The sequence below is a fragment of the Salvelinus namaycush genome, chromosome 10 (genome assembly GCF_016432855.1).
Source record: "Salvelinus namaycush isolate Seneca chromosome 10, SaNama_1.0, whole genome shotgun sequence".
NCBI lineage: Eukaryota > Metazoa > Chordata > Actinopteri > Salmoniformes > Salmonidae > Salvelinus > Salvelinus namaycush.
The window spans coordinates 18,850,940-18,870,576 of NC_052316.1; the positions used below are offsets into that span (position 1 = coordinate 18,850,940).

At 40.6% G+C, this 19,637-nt stretch overlaps 1 protein-coding gene across 1 annotated transcript; it reads right to left on the reverse strand.

Moving 5' to 3' along the window:
- Positions 1–1,976: 1,976 nt before the first annotated feature.
- Positions 1,977–16,279, reverse strand: rorca (RAR-related orphan receptor C a). Its single transcript, XM_039002442.1, has 10 exons — positions 15,949–16,279; positions 6,670–6,755; positions 6,312–6,453; positions 5,591–6,016; positions 5,354–5,475; positions 5,084–5,216; positions 3,716–3,823; positions 3,465–3,575; positions 3,252–3,364; positions 1,977–3,113 (listed from the first exon to the last, which is right to left on the reverse strand). The coding sequence occupies exons 1-10, from the start codon at positions 15,953–15,955 to the stop codon at positions 2,952–2,954; spliced, it is 1,410 nt and encodes a 469-aa protein (XP_038858370.1). The 5' UTR covers positions 15,956–16,279; the 3' UTR covers positions 1,977–2,951.
- Between the last annotated feature and the right edge of the window lie 3,358 nt (positions 16,280–19,637).

The window sequence follows — 19,637 nt, forward strand, 5'->3', positions numbered from 1 at the left end:
ATTCTTAAAAACATTCTTAATTTTTTTTAAATTACAACTGTCCGACAAAAAGGACACTAAACTGTTGACAAAAAAAATTGACAGATAACTATAGAAATTAAGAAACAAAAGATCACGACAAAAACAACACAGGATTCAAAGATTAAAATCTATCTTTCAGTACATTTTAGATCCTATTTCTTCTACAATTCAAAAGTCCTGTAATAATATTGATATTAGACAGGGGTAAATCTTTGATACTTCTGTGATCAACATTCACAAGAACATGTACTATACACAGTGATCAAGGTTTGAGGGCTTCTATTCGGTGCAGTGTCTGACTTGGCTAACTGACTAAGACACTTTAGTACAGAGAGCCCAGCTATCTCCCTGAGTGACTGAGTGGAAATGTAACTGCATACCTTGAGAACTGCCTCCAAAGACGGAAAAAGCAGTTTTAGGTCTGCAAATTCCACTTTATGAATACAGAACAATCTAAGTTATTACAAAGCATTTACACCTTGTTACAATCTTCTCCCCTGCCTTACGAACTATAAACTCAAGTCAGTTAATATTAGTTCTGTGTAAAAGTAGAGTTGTTACGTGGAGAGAACTTGGCCTCTTGTGCTGTACTTTTAAAGGTCTCTGGCTGAAGTGCTTACTGAGTCTACTAGGCCATCTACCAGGACTGTTTAGGCCCTCCTAACTGAAATTGGGAAAGACATTATAGCACAGTTGTAAGCACCCAGAAAAGTGTATCGCCCTAAATGCCAACTATTTAATATATATAGTATGGCAAAGAGCACTGTTCCAGCAGTGCAAGGTGAAAAATATGATTTGATTTGGACAGAAAATATCCAAGGCCTGAAAGTGATTGTCTCTTTTTGTGGTAAATTATTCCACTCTGACCAAACTGTTCACACAGCAGCTTGTCTATGTACAAGCTTTGTACTGTGGGCGGTGAAAGCTTTTTTAAATCCAAAAAGCGCCTTCAAGAATTGTTAAAAAGTAACATCCTGCCACACCCGATGTCCCTCTCCCAAGATAGAGATGTTAATCTAACTATGACTTCCTGGTAGAGATTAATAAAAGGCTGCGCTCATTGAAGACAGAGAGGCAGATTTAGTGTTCTCAAATAAACAGCGTGGGAAAATATATCTGCATAAAATACATATTTTTGTATGTATATCATTGTCCTTCAAATTATGAAATCTCATATACTCTATAATCTGAATGTAGAAATCCCTAACTCAGGGGGGTAGCTGATGGCTCTGTCAACCCTTTGTTGTGCCATACAGGTGTACTCTCTTAATTTGACCAGTTTCTCACAGCGGGAAAATAATCCTGCAGCAACAGGAAATGTGAATTATGTGGGTAAATACATTTTTCGTTTGGAATTTACAAACTTTATAAGATTTTTTAAACCTTGAATACACTACAATTTGCATTTACTGTTGTGCAGTAAATTATCTGCGACAACAGTGATCAAATTAAGAGATCACATCTGTATGTGTTTGGGAGAGGGTGAGGTATAAGGGGGGAGGGTTAGGGTGAGAGGGCATCATTAACAAATCAGCACACCTTCAGTTCAGTCTGAAACAGTAGACTGCTTGAACACACAGGGAGGGCATGAGTCTCCACCTTCCCCCTGCTGGTCAAAGGTCAAACCCCTTTCCCTATTGCGGTTGTTACCTATGTGGGAGCACAGGAAAGTGTGTTTGCCGCCTGTTTGTTTTCTTCTTATCATCTGCTTCCTTTCTCTGCTCAACAAAGTCTTGTATTGGACCCACAGATCCCACTTCTGTTAGATTCAGGAGGACAATCGGCAGTCTTTTGAGTTGGAACCCTGAGATTCTTGGTAGCACAAGAAAATGGTCCGGATCGGGTGGAGGGCTCTTAGATGGTAAGTGCTATTAATCTAATCATTTTTCATCCCAGTTCCCCAGAATATGGTCAGGCAGTCTTTGACTGACAGATGAACATTCATCACACTGTCATGGGGAATCTATTTATCTTTATTTAATTGCCTTTATTTAACCAGGTAAGTCATTGAAAACACATTCTCTCTTACAATAACGACCTGAATCATTCTATCTCTCCCTTTTATATACACTGTATATAAATCCCTGTCTAATTTTATTTTACATGATTAAATATAAGTGTATACGTAAGGAACGTTTAAAAATACTTTCAAAATACTTGTGTGATTCTCTCTTTCGCTCTCTAAGTGGCATTTGCAAGGGGAAAGGGTAGTGGGACCGAGGTCTATGATTGCATTTTAAAAAATAAAGTCAAGAGCTCAAAAATATCAGTGTCTGAATGTGTGCCTGTAAAAATACATATATAGGTCAGCATAAGTGCTTTGTCTTAGTGCTGTGTGTGCAAGTCTGCATGGATGGTAATAGACACCCTGGGTCTCTTTGTCCATGTCTTGCATGCAAAACAAATCTGCCCGACTATCTGTTTGATCTTGGTCCCTTTAAACAGTTTGTTCATAGGATACAAAACTGCAAAGTATGGGCACTACCAAATAAGAAACTAAAATTGAGCTGTAGAACTGCAATAAAATAAAGATCTACACAGCAACTCCTCCATGGGGCAGGATAGTAGGGTATATAGTACACTCTGTCTCAAACCTAGGGCTGTGCTTCATGTCTGTGGGGTACATTCAAAGAAGTCATACTCGTTTTACAGAGGACTTTAACTTGAGGGAGATCTCAAGCTCTCAGAACCATTTTAGTCAACAACAAAAATAAGTAGCATGCGCATAGTACCCAGCACCTAGTGTTGAATTTCATAGCCTGGACTGGCTTACAGTCCAAGCGACAGAGTAGTGTTCCTAAAGTGTAGCGTGCAGGATTTTCACTGAGCTGCTGGTTGCTTCGCTGTTGCCACGTTCCTCTCACTCTCTACCTCTCCTTCCCTACATCTTTCTGTCTCTATATGAATAACTTTCATATCTGAACAGATTTTTAGCCCATTGTGGAGTCTGGGAAGGTGATTTCACTGCTGAACACCTCGCGGTACAGAGGGGGGAAATTGTATGCCGTCTCTGGGTGGAGGAGACGGAAAAACTTGAGCTTGTCAATGTGGAGATTGCAGATGGACTTCATCATGGGAAGCTTGGACACCATCTTAGAGGTAGAAGAAGAGAGAGAGCGAGACAAGGGAAAAGAGACAGAAAATGTGAAGTTTTCACATTTCACCCAAAATCCACTAACAAAGGCCTGTTTGAGGAATAAAGGAATATATAATCTCCTGCAAGTCTGTACCTTTGCCAGTTTCTCCTCCGATGAGCCACATCTGTGTAGACAATGCTGCAGAGAGAGATATACTTTCTCTTGAAGCTTCTGCACCTGTTGGGTGTCTTTCAACCATGGTCGGTCTGGAGGAAAAAGAGAGCGACAACCACAGTTAGACTGTGCTGGTTTTCCTTCTTACATATTACTTAGTGTCTGATTTAGAACTGGGAGTGTGAGGATTACCTGGTGACAGGAGAACAGCAGCACTGAACAGAGCCATTTCCTCTTCAGAGAGCTGCATACGGCTCAGGCTCTTGGCCAGGTCAAATACGGCACCCACAAGGTCATCACAACCTGGGAGAAAACAGGGGGAAAAACAGGTGTCATCAAAACAAACGCCTTTTTTTAAACGGAAACTAATGAAAGGTTGACCTAGAATTTTGTGGGTGTGTGAATAAATATTCATGATTTGGTTTCATAAAGAGGGGACTCACCAAGAGCTTTGAAGGTCTGTGCACTGGCAAACTTGCCATCAAACAGAACAGTGTTGTTGATGGGGTTGTAGGCGCGACACATGCGAATCAGAAGCACATCCAGACATCCTGAAGAGATCATAAATATACCACAAAGATGAACAGGGAGAGACGGAGAGGGAGAGAGAGACGGAGAGAGAGAGACAGAGAGAGAGAGAGAGAGACGGAGAGAGAGAGAGAGACGGAGAGAGAGACGGAGAGAGAGAGAGACGGAGAGAGAGAGAGAGACGGAGACGGAGAGAGAGACGGAGAGAGAGAGACGGAGATGGAGAGAGAGACGGAGATGGAGAGAGAGACGGAGACGGAGAGAGAGACGGAGAGAGAGAGACGGAGAGAGAGACGGAGAGAGAGAGACGGAGAGAGAGACGGAGAGAGAGAGAGACGGAGACGGAGAGAGAGACGGAGAGAGAGAGACGGAGAGGGTGAGATGGAGAGAGAGACGGAGAGAGGGAGAGAGACAGAGAGAGAGACGGAGAGAGAGAGAGACGGAGAGAGACGGAGAGAGAGAGCGACGAGAGAGAGAGACGGAGAGAGAGAGAAAGACGGAGAGGGAGAGAAAGACGGAGAGGGAGGGAGAGACGGAGAGGGAGAGAGAGACGGAGAGGGAGAGACGGAGAGAGAGAGAAAGAAAAAGGGAACAGAGGATGCTCCAACATGTACACACAAACAACATTAAATAAAACATGAATTCCATGTTGTCAGTCAATAAAATACATATATTTCATATCATAACATCAAATGTATTTCAATAAATTATCAATAAAATCCTTTTTTAAATAAATTGTTTTACAATTCAAACAATGATGATGAACAAGCATCCCATAATGAAAAACCAGTGTTAGAATAATAATTATTTTCTTCAAAATCGTTGGAAACAGAATGTGGTCTTTGCGTCATATGTTGTTCATTTATGTAGCAACCTCCAGGTACATGCAAAATGTAGTGGCCCTATATGCAAAATGTAGTGGCCCTATATGCAAAATGTAATGGCCCTATATGCAAAATGTAGTGGCCCTATATGCAAAATGTGACAAATACAGTATTTTGTGTGCACAAATTAGGTGAAATGATTTGTATATGCTAAAATGTAGTCCAAATGCTGGAGTTTGTTTTTCTAACTATAGACACACATGTTTTTCAGATATACTATTGTGTATTAATGTTGTAGTACTATACTACAACATTAAGTACTGAGACATGTTAATGAAGTAAATGGATACATGCTCAGGTTGTGTGAACAGGAACTATGCTTTAAGGTCAGAGAAAGCTGAGGTCATGGAATAGTGTTATGAAATGCACTCCTCCAATGTCCTAACAGTAGGTACCGACCTGCTTTGAGAAGAATGATCTGGTCGTTCTGACAAAGATCCAGGAATCCAGTGATGCGCTTGGCAAACTCCACCACGTACTGGATGGCATTGGTGAGGTGGATGGCACAATGCTGCCACATGACTTCCGCAGACTGAAAGAGAGACCAGAGGGATGCCCATGTTATATATGACATTGGGAATAGCACATAGGGGTGTCAGAGTATATAGGTCACAGGTCACAGAGTACTAGGCCACTGAGTTAATCCTGCTACAGGACATTGATGTTTACCTTGCTCTGGAAGCTGCGTGTCTCCTCAGGGGTGTACAGGGACCAGACAAGTCTCTTCAGCTCCTCACTGCCGTGCTGACTGGTCTCTATGTGAGACTTTACCACACTAGCAGTAATACGCTCTGGAAATGGACAAGTCAAGTATGGGTTAGCTTTCAACCACACACATGAAAAACAATCTGGTGATCGTTATAGTGACACAAAGCAGATAATGATAAGAGTGACAGTTCCACTTACCGATCTCGAGTATTGAGAACCCCTCGGGTAGAGTGTTGAGCAGCGTGTGTGTGAACAGGCTGGACTCATGCAGCAGCTGGTACTCATGCTTGACGTGGTGGTTGCCATCTCCGAAATCCAGTCCGTTCTGTTCGGGCGAACTCTGAGAGGAGGAGCTGCTGCCCCCTATCATCTCCAGATTGCAGTACTCTCTTTCGGCGCCCTCTGGTGTCAGGGGTAGGTCGAACAGCAGGCCATCCGGCAGAGTGGCCATGTCGTCAAGGTCGCTGAGGGCGGCACTGGAGCCTCTGCTGTATGCCCGGCCATGACCTTCGACCTCGGCTCCCTCCTCACGGGCGGCAGCTAACTCCTGGGACGCTTGGTGCTTCTGGACCTCAGCGTATAGGCTGTCTCTCTGCTTTTTGGACATGCGGCCAAACTTCACAGCTGTACCAGCAAAGGAGATAAAGAGTCAGTCAATAACCAGGGAATGAATTATGAGCTCATACGCCCATATGGAGCCAAAATAAAACTAAATATAGAATAAAATCCACTGATAATTGAATTCCATAGCATCACTGCTGTGTCTCTGGCATGATTCCAGCAGTGATTTCACACAGTATAAATGAACTCTACACATGGCCTTTCAATAAGACCCAGAGAGCCCTAGCATCCGGTGAAGAGACTGACAGACAGTGATGCCCTCTGGACTGACCTTGTTGTGTTTGTGTTTGACACTCACCATCACGGCTCATGCCCAGGGCCAGGCACTTCTGCAGCCGGCAATGTTGGCAGCGATTCCGATTGGTGCGGTCAATCAGACAGTTCCTCTGCCGGGAGCAGGAGTACATAGCATTGTTTTGCTGGCTGCGTCTGAAGAAACCCTACAAACACACACACACACAAGCACAAACACCATGAACACAGGCACAGAAGCAGGGAGGGCTGAAGTACTGGACAAGGGCATACAATATATAAATATCTATATTGATTGAATTTGCTGAGGGTATTCTTTAGGGATGAGAGTACGCAAAACTAAAATAGAACACTCAAGTGGAGTGAACAGATCTCCAAGGCACGCCGAGGTTGAGGTTGCTCACCTTGCAGCCTTCACAGGTGATTACGCCATAGTGGATCCCTGATGACTTGTCCCCACAGATCTTGCAGGGTATTACTTCAATTTGTGCTGGAAGGAGAGGAGGAACATTTTTTAAATGTTTTAATTTCACTTTTATTTAACCAGGTAGTCCAGTTGAGAACAAGTTCTCATTTACAACTGCGACCTGGCCAAGATAAAGCAAAGCAGTGCGACACAAACACAGTTACACATGGAATAAACAAACGTACAGTCAATAACACATTAGTGCATTGCATACTTAACACATTTGAACATGTTAGGTGGATGTACATTATTGATTGGTGCTTCATACAAGTTGTTCAATAGCTGTGTTCAGACTGAAAGCACTGATTGTGCTTTAAAAGTCCCTAGACTAGATAATAAATTCTACTGTGATGGTGTCTTGGGTTGGGTTTATTAATCTCTAGTATGACATGGTTCAATCGTCTGGTGATAAGGAGTCTTGTGAATTGTGCCAGAACTGTGTGAGAAAGTACATGAGAGGTGGAGACATAAGAAACATCCCCATAAACGCTATCAAATAAGGAGGATTAGCCACCTTTTAATCTGTTTCATCTTAATTACCAACTGCCCTGATTTTGAACCCAAAAGAAACACTATCAAATGCAAAAGCCCATCTGCAACAATTTGCAGATAAAAACATTCCACCCAAGCGATACAAATATAAAATGTAATATAAAATGTGTTCATATTAAAGATTGTTTAAATGTCAACTCGTGGGATGAAAGAAATTAGAAGAATGCATCCTGCCAAAATCTACAAATGGAACACACAGACTACAACTTTAACAGTGTGTGCACAGCCCTGAGCCCTCTCTCCTTGAAACAGGCTGTTCTTTTCATTATGCTGTTTATCTAAGTGGCAGGGCCTCCTATGGCCCAGAGTAGCAGGTCAATATGCATTAGCTGGGGTCTGGGGTTATAAAGTTTCACTGGCTCTGTTCCTCCACCAGGGTGAACTAAATGTCAAGAGGTTAACAAAAGCCCCAGCTTCAGGAGAGCGTCCTCCGCTACAGAAGATAAAATGTCTACTCTCAAAAAAAAGAGTTTTTTTTCTCTGTTTGCTTTGACTGCTGGGTGTGTTGAATGATTTTTTCTGAACTACTTTGTGTTACAGTGACGCAAGGCGTTAGGTAACATTTAATTTGCAGGCAGCAACAGTATTAACTGCCCTTTACCAGCTCATCAAAAAAGGAAATAAATAAAGGCAGTGGGAAAAAACCTCTCTCTACCACATCCAGCACTCCTGGCCCCCACCCTCACCATGTTATATAACTGCTGTCTGGCTTTGCGCCACGAAAACACTCATTCAGGGAGGAGGTCACCCTAGCAATGCTGTGAAAAGCCTAGCCCTCCCCTTTCGCTCACATTGGTTCCTGGGAGCATAGCTTTGTCTCTGATATGTTAACTCACATGCCGCTCAGCTGTGGAGCAGTCAGGCTACGAGAGAGGAGCTGTTCTACTGACACACTTTCCCATTCAGCAAGGGGGAGGTACTTCGGGTGGCGGCCTTGCAAGGCATGTTATCCGATTTATTTCTTTCCTGTTTTAAGTTGGAACCAAATCTGATTCAATCACTGACAGGGGAATGGAAATGTTCACAGGCTTAAGAAAACAGTCTATGTTTGATAAGTGAAAGATTAATGAGCACTTTAGAAACTGTGGAGTAAATACAGCTGTATTGCCATCCATTTTCCACTTACGTAACACCAGGCAGTACAAGAGTATTTTCAACATACAGTATATTCTGAAGGGGCCCTGGCTGTAACTTACACTGGTGCTCAACTTGTGGCAGCATGTCAAGTATTTGAGTGCATTTTCAGCTGTCCATAAAACTATTAATACCCCTAGCATGGCCAGAGAGACTTGCAGGAGTGTAATGGGCTGCCTGGACATAGTTACATAAAGTGCTCATGGATTCAACACTTGAAAACTTTTCACACAATTCAAATGGATGACTAATTCATTTGAGGACAATCTCTTAATCATGTGGAAGTATATGGCATGTAAAGTACACACAGCGCCATATTTTTTTCATTAATTTATTTAACCTTTATTTAACTAGGCAAGTCAGTTAAGATTTTTATTTTATTTTTACAATGACCATACAGTATTACGTAGCAGTTCAGAATGTCAGCAATGTTTCTGGACATTTTGTCAAGAATGATGACTTCTCATGGGCCTTACATTTCTGGTTTGATCAATGGGTCAGGGACGTTTGACCTGTAGTCATGCTCTGTCAAGTTTAGACCAAGGACTATGTTACTCTCATAAATGCACTCTCTCTAGGAAAACAAAAAGTAATAATTATGTAAAAATAAACATTGCACCATGGTAAATACCAGGTAATTAGTGGGCAGTAAAATAAAGTGGAACCAATATGAGTGAGATAAGATGATATTCAGGGCATTTGGAAAGTATTCAGACCCCTTCCCTTTTTCCACATTTTGTTACATTACAGCCTTATTCTAAAATGGATGACATGTTTTCCCCCCTCATCAATATACACATAATACCCCATGATGACAAAGCGAAAACAGGTTTTTAGAAATGTTTGCTAATTTATTAAAAATAAAAAACAGATAACTTATTTACGTAAGTATTCAGACCCTTTGCTATGATACTCGAAATTGAGCTCAGGTGCATCCTGTTTCCATTGATCATCCTTGAGATGTTTCTACAACGTGATTGGAGTCCACCTGTGGTGAATTAAATTGATTGGACATGATTCGTTAAGGCACACACCTGTCTACATAAGTTCCCATAGTTGACAGTGCATGTCAGAGCAAGTTCCATGAAGTCAAGCCATGAGGTCGAAAGGAATTGTCCGTAGAGCTCCGAGACAAGATTGTGTCGAGGCACAGATCTGGGGAAGTGTACCAAAACATTTCTGCAGCATTGAAGGTCCCCAAGAACACAGTGGCCTCCATCATTCTTAAATAGAAGACGTTTGGAACCACCAAGACTCTTCCTGGACCTGGCCGCCGGGCCAAACTGAGAAATCGGGGAAGGGCCTTGGTCAGGGAGGTGACAATGAACCCGATGGTCACTCTGACAGAGCTCTAGAGTTCCTTCTGTGGAGATGGGAGAACCTTCCAGAAGGACAACCATCTCTGCAGCACTCCACCAAACAGTCCTTTATAGTAGTGACTAGACAGAGCCACTCCTCAGTAAAAGGCACATGACAGCCCGCTTGGAGTTTGCCAAACGGCACCTAACGGACTCTCCGACCATGAGAAACAAGATTCTCTGGACTGATGAAACCAAGATTGAACTCGTTGGCCTGAATGCCAAGCGTCACATCTGGAGGAAACCTGGCACCATCCCTACGGTGAAGCATGGTGGTGGATGCATCATGTTGTGGGGATGTTTTTCAGTGGCAGGGACTGGGAGACTAGTCTAGATTGAGGGAAAGATGAACAGAGCAAAGTACAGAGAGATCTTGATGAAACCCTGCTCCAGAGAGCTCAGGACCTCAAACTGGGACGAAGGTTCACCTTCTAACAGGACAACAACCCTAAGCACACAGCCAAGACAATGCAGGAGTGGCTTCAGGACAAGTCTCTGAATGTCCTTGAGTGGCCCAGCCAGAGCCCGGACTTGAACGCGATCGAACATCTCTGGAGAGACCTGAAAATAGCTGTGCAGCGACGCTACCCATCCAACCTGACAGAGTTTGAGGATCTGCAGAGAAGAATGGGAGAAACTCCCCAAATACAGGTGTGCCAAGCTTGTAGTGTCATACTCAAGAAGACTCCAGACTGTAATCGCTGCTAAAGGTGCTTCAACAAAGTACTGAGTAAAGGGTCTGAATACTTGTGTAAATAATGTATTTCAGATGTTCATTTTGAATAAATTAGCAAACATTTAAAAACCTGTTTTTGCTTTGTCATTATGGGGTATTGTGTATAGACTGAGGGGGGAAAAAACAATTTAGACCATTTTAGAATTAGGCTGTAACGTAAGAAAATGTGGAAAGAGTAAAGGGGTCTGAATGTACTGTAGGGTATATATATATATATATATATATATATCCGAATGTACTGTAGGGTATATATATATATATATATATATATATATATATATATATATATATATATATATAGAGAGAGAGAGAGAGAGAGAGAGAGAGAGAGAGAGGAACCAGTTTAGAAATAATGTATATTAAGGGACATAACTCATGTTGTAATAGTCATCTACTTAGTGGGAGAGGAGTGTTGTCAAAGTCTGAAAATGTTCATGCTATCTCAATCTGCAGACAATTGTGATTGAGGGTGGGATTTGATTAGAGTTTTAGTGCCCTAAAGCAGTTAGTGGTACTGTCAGTTATCTGAGGTCATGTATCTTGTGTGAGTCTCTGCCGGTCAGTTTGCTTGTCCCAGCAGTAAAGCCTGCAGTCAGAGACTTTGCTCTCTTATCTTACTCTAAACAGCTCATAGGGAGTCCAAAGGTCCTATTTACCTTGCACTTTGTATTTACTTGACACACTGTATGTTTAACCTACATTGCATATGCGTTAAGGGTTTAAGCTATATACAATATAGAACATCTTGTGTGAAGTGCTCTTGTCCTAGAGCTTTATTGCAAGGTGAAGGGGACATTTAGTTGATTAAACATAACCCTCTCTCTGGGCTAGGCTGCTGATAGGGCCTACAGTACCACCTAGCACCTGTTTTTGAAACAGCTTTGTCGATAGTGATAACTTCTCCCTCTCTCCACATCAGCATGGCCTACCTACACAAAGTAGTATTCTGTGAGAGTGTATGGCTGATACAGACTCTTTAAATATGCACAAGAGGATTGAGTAATTCCTCTGTAGAAGTAACAGGAGTGGACTGAGAGTGGACTTAAGTGTGTACAGTACCAATGATGGTGACTGATGATCTAGCCTAGCTACATTAGGTAACAATCAGTGATACTGTGTTAATACTAAATATTGAGTAGGAAAATAAATGATATAACCAGATTGCACAGTTTTTTTTGTTTCCCAAAATGTATACTTTTTTGATAAATGTTTTTATTTGGTCGTTGCTTTGACAGTTTTTCATTTAATTTCAGCATTTATTCTTGTTTTATGGGTGTGGTTTGTGGCGTTATTTTTGGTGTATGAAACATCCACTTCTCTTTTGCGCTCTATGTATTTTACTCCACTGCCATATATCATTTTGAGTGTAACATACAGTTGAAGTGGGAAGTTTACATACATTTAAAGTAAAAATTCCCTGTCTTAGATCAAATCAAATTTTATTTGTCACATACACATGGTTAGCAGATGTTAATGCGAGTGTAGCGAAATGCTTGTGCTTCTAGTTCTGACCATGCAGTAATATCTAACAAGTAATCTAACCTAACAATTTCACAACAACTACCTTATACACACACAAGTGTAAAGGAATGAATAAGAATATGTACATAAAAATATATGAATGAGTGATGGCCGAACGGCATAGGCAAGATGCAGTAGATGGTATAGAGTACAGTATATACATATGAGATGAGTAATGTAGGGTATGTAAACATTATATAAAGTGGCATTGTTTAAAGTGGCTAGTGATACATTTATTACATCAGTTTTTCCATTATTAAAGAGTCAGTATGTTGGCAGCAGCCACTCAATGTTAGTGATGGCTGTTTAACAGTCTGATGGCCTTGAGATAGAAGCTGTTTTTCAGTCTCTCGGTCCCCGCTTTGAACAGGCAGTGGCTCGGGTGGTTGTTGTCCTTGATGATTTTTTTGGCCTTCCTGTGACATCGGGTGGTGTAGGTTTTCTGGAGGGCAGGTAGTTTGCCCCCGGTGATGCGTTGTGCAAACCTCACTACCCTCTGGAGAGCCTTACGGTTAGGGGCGGAGCAGTTGCCGTACCAGGCGGTGATACAGCCCGACAGGATGCTCTCGATTGTGCATCTGTAAAAGTCTGTGTGTTTGGTGACAAGCCGAATTTCTTCAGCCTCCAGAGGAGGATATCTGTGTGGGTGGACCATTTCAGTTTGTCCGTGATGTGTACGCCGAGGAACTTAAAACGTTCCACCTTCCCCACTACTGTCCCGTCAATGTGGATTGGGGGGTGCTCCCTCTGCTGTTCCAGGTCAGGCTTCATCCGTACTATGACGGTGGATATTGCTCATCTGCCTGCCGCTAACTCTAGCAGGCTTGTACTGTAACTGCGCGTACATGTCACACATGGTTAGTCGAATGCCGAACTCTTCATTGAGACAATGCTGAAACAATCAATGGGCGAGTCAATGCCACATTTTAATTTGTGCCGAAATCAAAATGAAAGAAAAGTTATCTTGCGAATTCAGCAGGCTATAGTGTGAAACAGGCTTTTAGAAGTGCCGTCTTTATTTTATCTTTATGTTATATACTGATGGCAACATTACCGCAACATGGAGGTGGCAAGTGGAAGGGGGAGAAGGTAGGGAACTTGTTTGTCTGCCATATATTAAAGATACAAATTGGATGCTATATACTGTATATATGGAGCATACAACAATCTTAGCTCTGCATATTTTGCTGCGAAGAGACAGAATCTTAGATAATTTATTCTGGTATTCCCCCCATGTAGCTTATTTCGAGTAACAGGTTAAGGAATGGCTTAAAAATCACAACATTTAACATTGTGTTGGGCGATGATTGTGTTGGTTGATGATGGCAGTGTTGGGCGATTTGGAAAGCCATAGTCAATCAGTCAACAATATAATAATACTCTTAGGAAAAAATGTAATCTATAACTCACAATCTGTTGATACTATGTGATTAGAAAGGTTCAAATTTCCTGTAAGACATCACATTTGAAAAATATATGGCACATGGAAATCAAAAGAGGGTGGTCTACAGAGACAGGAGGGATGGGCTGAGAGCAGCTGAGGGTTGGGAATAAAAAGCACATGATTGGTAATAGTTAGTACTGAAAACACTATATACTGTATAATGACCCGAGATGTCTGAGTACTAGCTATCCAAAATATAATGTCCGTATAAAATAAACAATATCTTTGTTATGTGAATGCTGTGAAAGTACCATGTACGTAAAATGCGCGTAAAATGTATATGTAACAAAAAAGCTGTAAAAACAAACATTTTAAACAAATGTACTTTTGTCCTCTGCTTTGGACACCATATAATCTTGTGTGCTCACCCCCCCCCCTGGAACATATTTAGGGCTGTGCTACAACCACATTTTGACACATCATATATAACTCTATGTCTTTACGACTCTGCTCCCAAACAAATAGGCAGACTATACTTTGGGCCAGCAGTTTTTCATTGTATGTAGCCTATAGCCTTAATCTGGGGTCCGTTGTTTTTTTCCTGGCCAGGCAAAATTCCCGGCACTAGTCTAGTTATACTGTATAGGGAGTCAAAGGAGGATGAATCAACTCTTGGCAGGGAAAGAGTTAAAGCTCCAGGGAGTGGAACATTAGCAGCCAGTTGTCAGAGAGAGGCACCTTCACACATTCTGTAGCCCCACTGTGAACATCTCCTGACAGATAATGACTTTGAGCTTGATCAACAGTGCCCTTGGGAGCAGAGAGCTGCCTCCACTGCTCTACTTTGTCTTTGATCCTTTGCTAAAACTATGCACTACATGGCTGTACCACTTCAGACAGTGTGGCAGACAGAGTTCTCTTCTCACTTAGGAGAAGTGCACTTCATAAAAGTCATCACTACAGTGGCTGCATCCATTAAGTTTACAGTGGTCCTGCCATTGGCACCTGAGGGACCATGCATATCCACAGAGGTGTGGATCACTGGAGAGAATGAGAGCCAGGAATTACATAATATATCCTATTACGTACGCAAGCAGTGGTTAAAAACAAATGGGTGACATAGATTCTGGTTGCTTTAATCAAGTAGCTAAACTCACAATGGAAACAGAGTGAGGCCTGAGAGGTGAATGTAGGCTACTGGTTGTTGCTACCCATCATTAATGATTGATGATCTTTCAGTTTATGTAAATAATTTGCCATAGAAATATGATACATAACATAATCTGTTAAACACTGATATCTGTGTAGCCTATCAATAAAAAAATATAACCAATGTAGCAAATAATATGTGGACTATAATAAACTTTATTGGTTTAATTTTCCTTGTTGGCCAAAGTTTTCACTTATGCATCAGCAAAGTCTCTGTTGTTGACACACAACCCGCATTGGTTTGCACATGGCAACGTCCTCAGATTGAAGTAATGGCTAATGGATTGTTTTAGAAATTACGATACCCCTCAGAAACCATGCCTCCACAGTCCCCACCCATCCTGCACCACCTCTCTGAATGCTGTGTAATCCTCAATGACAGAACTAGGTCAATGGAACAGTGGACTCTCTCCCACAGTCCTACATGCCGGGATGCAGAAAACAACAACGCGCCCTCAACACGCGATATCAAACACCCGCTGCGCACCACCAATTAGAACTGACACGAAATCAGCACTCTCGAGTTTTGAGGGGTTGGGAGCATTTTTTAAATATTTGTATTATCTTAATATTATATTATTACATATGTTCAAGTTCATTATGGCCAACAATAGTCACTCAGTCAGATAACCTATAACCTACCTAGTATCTAGGCTACATGCAGAACGGCAAACTGAGCTGAACGAACATAATCTCTGTAGGCCTAATAACAAATAGATTACACGATTATATAATGCTTTTCGTCAAAGCCATTTCAATCACCACCCCTCTTACATAACCAAAAACGATTGCTGCCAATTGCTGGCGAAAAAAAGTAACTACATCGAAATGATTCTTGTCATCCTGCATGCAAAGACAAACAAACAGATCACATTCGAAGTTTATCTGCAGACTGATTGGCACACATTTACATGTCATATATGTATAGCCTAAGCCTATGGGAAACGGCACGCAAATATCCATGCAAATAGATGTATATTTAAACTTGAATCTTATGTATTTAAAAAAAAAATCTGCTTTATAAGTGCAGTGGTTTTAAGTATCTAAATACGATTTGTAAAATATCTTGAGGGGGGACATAGAGTAGTGGGTTATTTGTCTTAAAGCATGTCATGGTCAAATAGTCCGTTGAAGTTTATCTGAGATCTGTGTCGTCGTTCATTGCCAAGCGCGCCTGATTTCAACACGCGCACTTCAGAGCTGACTGTACAGTAGGCTACTTCAAAGTAATGCATCCACCACAGTTAACATTATTCCCATACAAAACTTTAATTAGCAAAATAACATTCTACATTTGTTTAAGTATTATTAGAATAAACTTACCTCTCATTTTCTTGCTGTATTAATTTTTTGTCATAAATCTCCAGGTAGGCTAATGAATATAAAATGGAGGAATTTAAACAAGCTTTTTCGCTCCAAAAAGGAGCTGTTGAATAAAAAATAAAACAAACTCTCATATGTTTTCTAATAGCTGGTCTGTGAAACAAACAAAATATCAAACGAATAGGTTATTAGTAAGATTGTTTCTGTATTTATTCCGTGTAGCATAAGTATTCTTCCTGTAATAAGTATTCTTCAGCGTGGACTGTATGCAATAAAATATTGTAGCTCCTGGCCTTCCCACTTCGTTCCTGGACTAGAGCTCAATGTCTTTTTTCGCTCGCTGCTGTAACCTACTTTCGGCGCGTGGACTCACGTGCTCTCGCTCCACAAGCTCCGCCTCTTGAGGCGTCAGCTGTGCGCGCGCCTTTCCGCGCGCTTAAATGAGCATGCGTGGGAAAGTGTGGCAGTGTGTCACAAGAGCAACATCGTGGGAAATATTCCCACAAAGCAGACTGGTTCTAGGGTTTTCTTTTCCTCGTTAAAAGATTAATACATGCTGTGATTCAAAAATATATAAAATGTATGTCTCAAATAGACCTAAGCACTAAGGTGCTCTGATTGTGGGTTTTGCTTTTTTCTCCTCTCTCACTAAAATATGGCTATTTTGTTATCAAATAGGTTGTAGTTCTGTATTCATAAATCAAACCTGTCTAATATCAAACTCGTCCTATTGCATTTACTTTAGTACATTTTTTAAATATCAAATTTATAATTAATTAACTAGCCTATACTTTTCTTCAGTTAGAAACTATGAACCTATTCATTATAAAACAGCATTATGCATCCATTATGGAACACATATGAGACCTGAAAACGTTGAACATTTTGGACACACTGGTAGTTTACTACAACGTTATTAAACGCATAGAATAAAAATCCATATAGTTCAATGGCCCTCAGAGACAATTGCTCAGCAATATGCAAAACAATATATATAATATGTATAATAAACCTTTATATTAAATATGATTTATTGTTATGAGCTGCATAAAACATATATGCTGTGTAGAACACAATATTACTGGAAAGGGAATAAACATGTTGCTTATGAGATTGTAAAATAACTTTGTTATATAATGTTCAATTAGATGATCCCTTATTATTTGCAGTGGTGGAAAAGGTACCCAATTGTCATATTTGAGCAAAAGTAAAGATACCTTAATAGAAAATGACTCAATTAAAGTGAAAGTCACCCAATAAAATTCTACTTGAGTAAAATTCAAAAATTATTTGATTTTAAATATAATTCAGTATCAAATGTAAAAGTACAAGTATAAATAATTAATAATAATTATATTAAGCAAATCAGACTGCATCATCATCATTTTCTTTTTTTCTTTTTTTACGGATAGCTAGGGGTACACTCCAACATTCAGACATAATTTACATATGAAGCATTTGTGTTTAGTGAGTCCACCAGATAAGAGGCAGTAGGGATGAACAGGGATCTTCTCTTGAGTGTGTGAATTAGACCACTTTCCTGTCCTGCTAAGCATTCAATATGTAAGTACTTTTGTGCTTCAGGGAAAATGTATGGAGTAAAAAGTCAATAATTTCCTTTAGGAATGTAGTGAAGCAAAAGTAAAAGTTGTCTAAAAATATAAATATTAAGGTACAGATACCCCAAAAAAACTACTTAAGTAGTACATTCGAGTATTTTTACTTAAGTACTTTACACAACTGATTATTTGTATTGGATTAGGCTGCAGGTTTATGCATTCATTGTTTTCTTCACAGATGCTCTTTAGAGGATTATGAAGTAAAACATATACTGCTTTTTATTTTGTACTCTCAATTTCAAAAAAAGTGGGGGATAAATGCTTTACTTTAAGATAAAATTATCATTGCATAAAAAGGTATGTGGTTAGGCCTACATTATGTTCTTTAAATTAATATCTTATTATTATTCCTAATAAACATAATTGGTTCAAATTTCAAAAGTGCATTCTTTCAAAAATCTCCCATTATATTCTCTGATCAAAGCTCAGTGCACTCTGCATAACACTTAATATATGCTCAATTGAAGTGTATGTGTCATTAATCACCAAAGGAGAGAACCTGACAATGAATTTATGTGTGTGCAGCGAGCTAATGAAGCCAAGAACAATAATAATACTGGTGATGAAAATAGAAAGGTTGTGAGCATGGGTATGACAAAAGTTAAATGACGTAACTGGTAAGCCTAGTTATTAAATGAGTAGAGGAGAGGAGAGATCAGTAAGTAGGTTAGTAGAACAGCGCTCAAGCTGACAGAGCTCTCCGTTCACACCCCTCCCTCCCTCTCCCTCTCCACACACCCTTTTCTCTCAGTTCCTCTCAACAATTGTCTCTCATTTCCTATCTACAACTCCAGTTACACTCTGCTTTTGTTTGTCCTATGGACCTATTGAGTTGCTTTGCATCTGCTCCTTTTCTATGCTTTTCAATATCTGCATTTAACTTTACAAACATGCACATCTTAACCCATATTGTGTTCTGTATCTCAATGTCTCTTGCATGACCCCTAGTACGTCAGCCTGTTTGCAGGAGAACAGCAAAAACATTAATAAAAATCCAAATGGACACATTTGGGATTTTATTAGCTCAGAGTGCTTTCTTTGCAATGCTTACAAACACAGCCATGAAGAAAATACTGCAGGAATTTCTGCATTCTCCTCTTTCTAAACTTCTCCTTGCTCCTATTTTTCATGTCTGTGTATGTTTTCTTTCCTGTCTAAATGATTCTTCCTCTTCATACTTCTTCCTCGGTTACTTATTCTCTGCCTCTCGCCTCTCTTTCCTCTGCAGCCACAGAGCGCGTTCCTCTGCCCAGGTGTTGCTGACGCATGCCAGATCTTACAACGCCTGGATAGGTATTTTAAATATCAGCTAACCACATCATATGTTATAGCAATTTGTCAGTTGATGACACAGTCAATGACATGGCGCGCAAACATTGGTTGATGCATGCCACATCTGAGCAGGGGAACGTGACCATAGTCTCTATCCTGCATTCACTGGTTTCGTCACTGACCCCCTGACCCGGAATCTTATATAACCACTGCAATGCCTGTAAATTAGAGTGGGAGAGAGGGGGGAGGAGCTTAACAACACACAGGCATGTAGGCCAAAGATCTCCAGATTATTACAGCATAGAGGAAGAGAGAGAAAAAGAGGGTGGGAGAGAGATTACAGCACATTGCGAAAAAAAGAGAGGGAGAAAGATTAAGCATAGAGAGAGAGGGGGAAAGATGTAGAAAAGAGAGAGAGAGGGATTACAGCACATAGACATAAAGAGATTTAGAACTATCACAGCATAGATAGAGAGAAAAGGGGGCGGAGGGAGAGAAAGAAAGAAAATAGAGGGATGGAGAGAGATTACAACATATAGAGAAAGAAAGAGAGAGAGTTTATAACATATAGAGGGAGGGAAAGAGGGGTAAAGGCAGAGGAGAGAACAAATAGATTTAAGAGAGAAAGAAAGATGACAGAATATAGACAAACAGAGAGAAGAGATTGCAGCATGATACAAATAGTGATTTCAATACAAAGGTATATATGAAGTGCAAAAGGTTAGATGTGTGCTTTGACAGAGCACAGAGGATGAAGTGAGTTTGGAGGAGGACTAGAGGGCTCCCCGCCAGCCAACA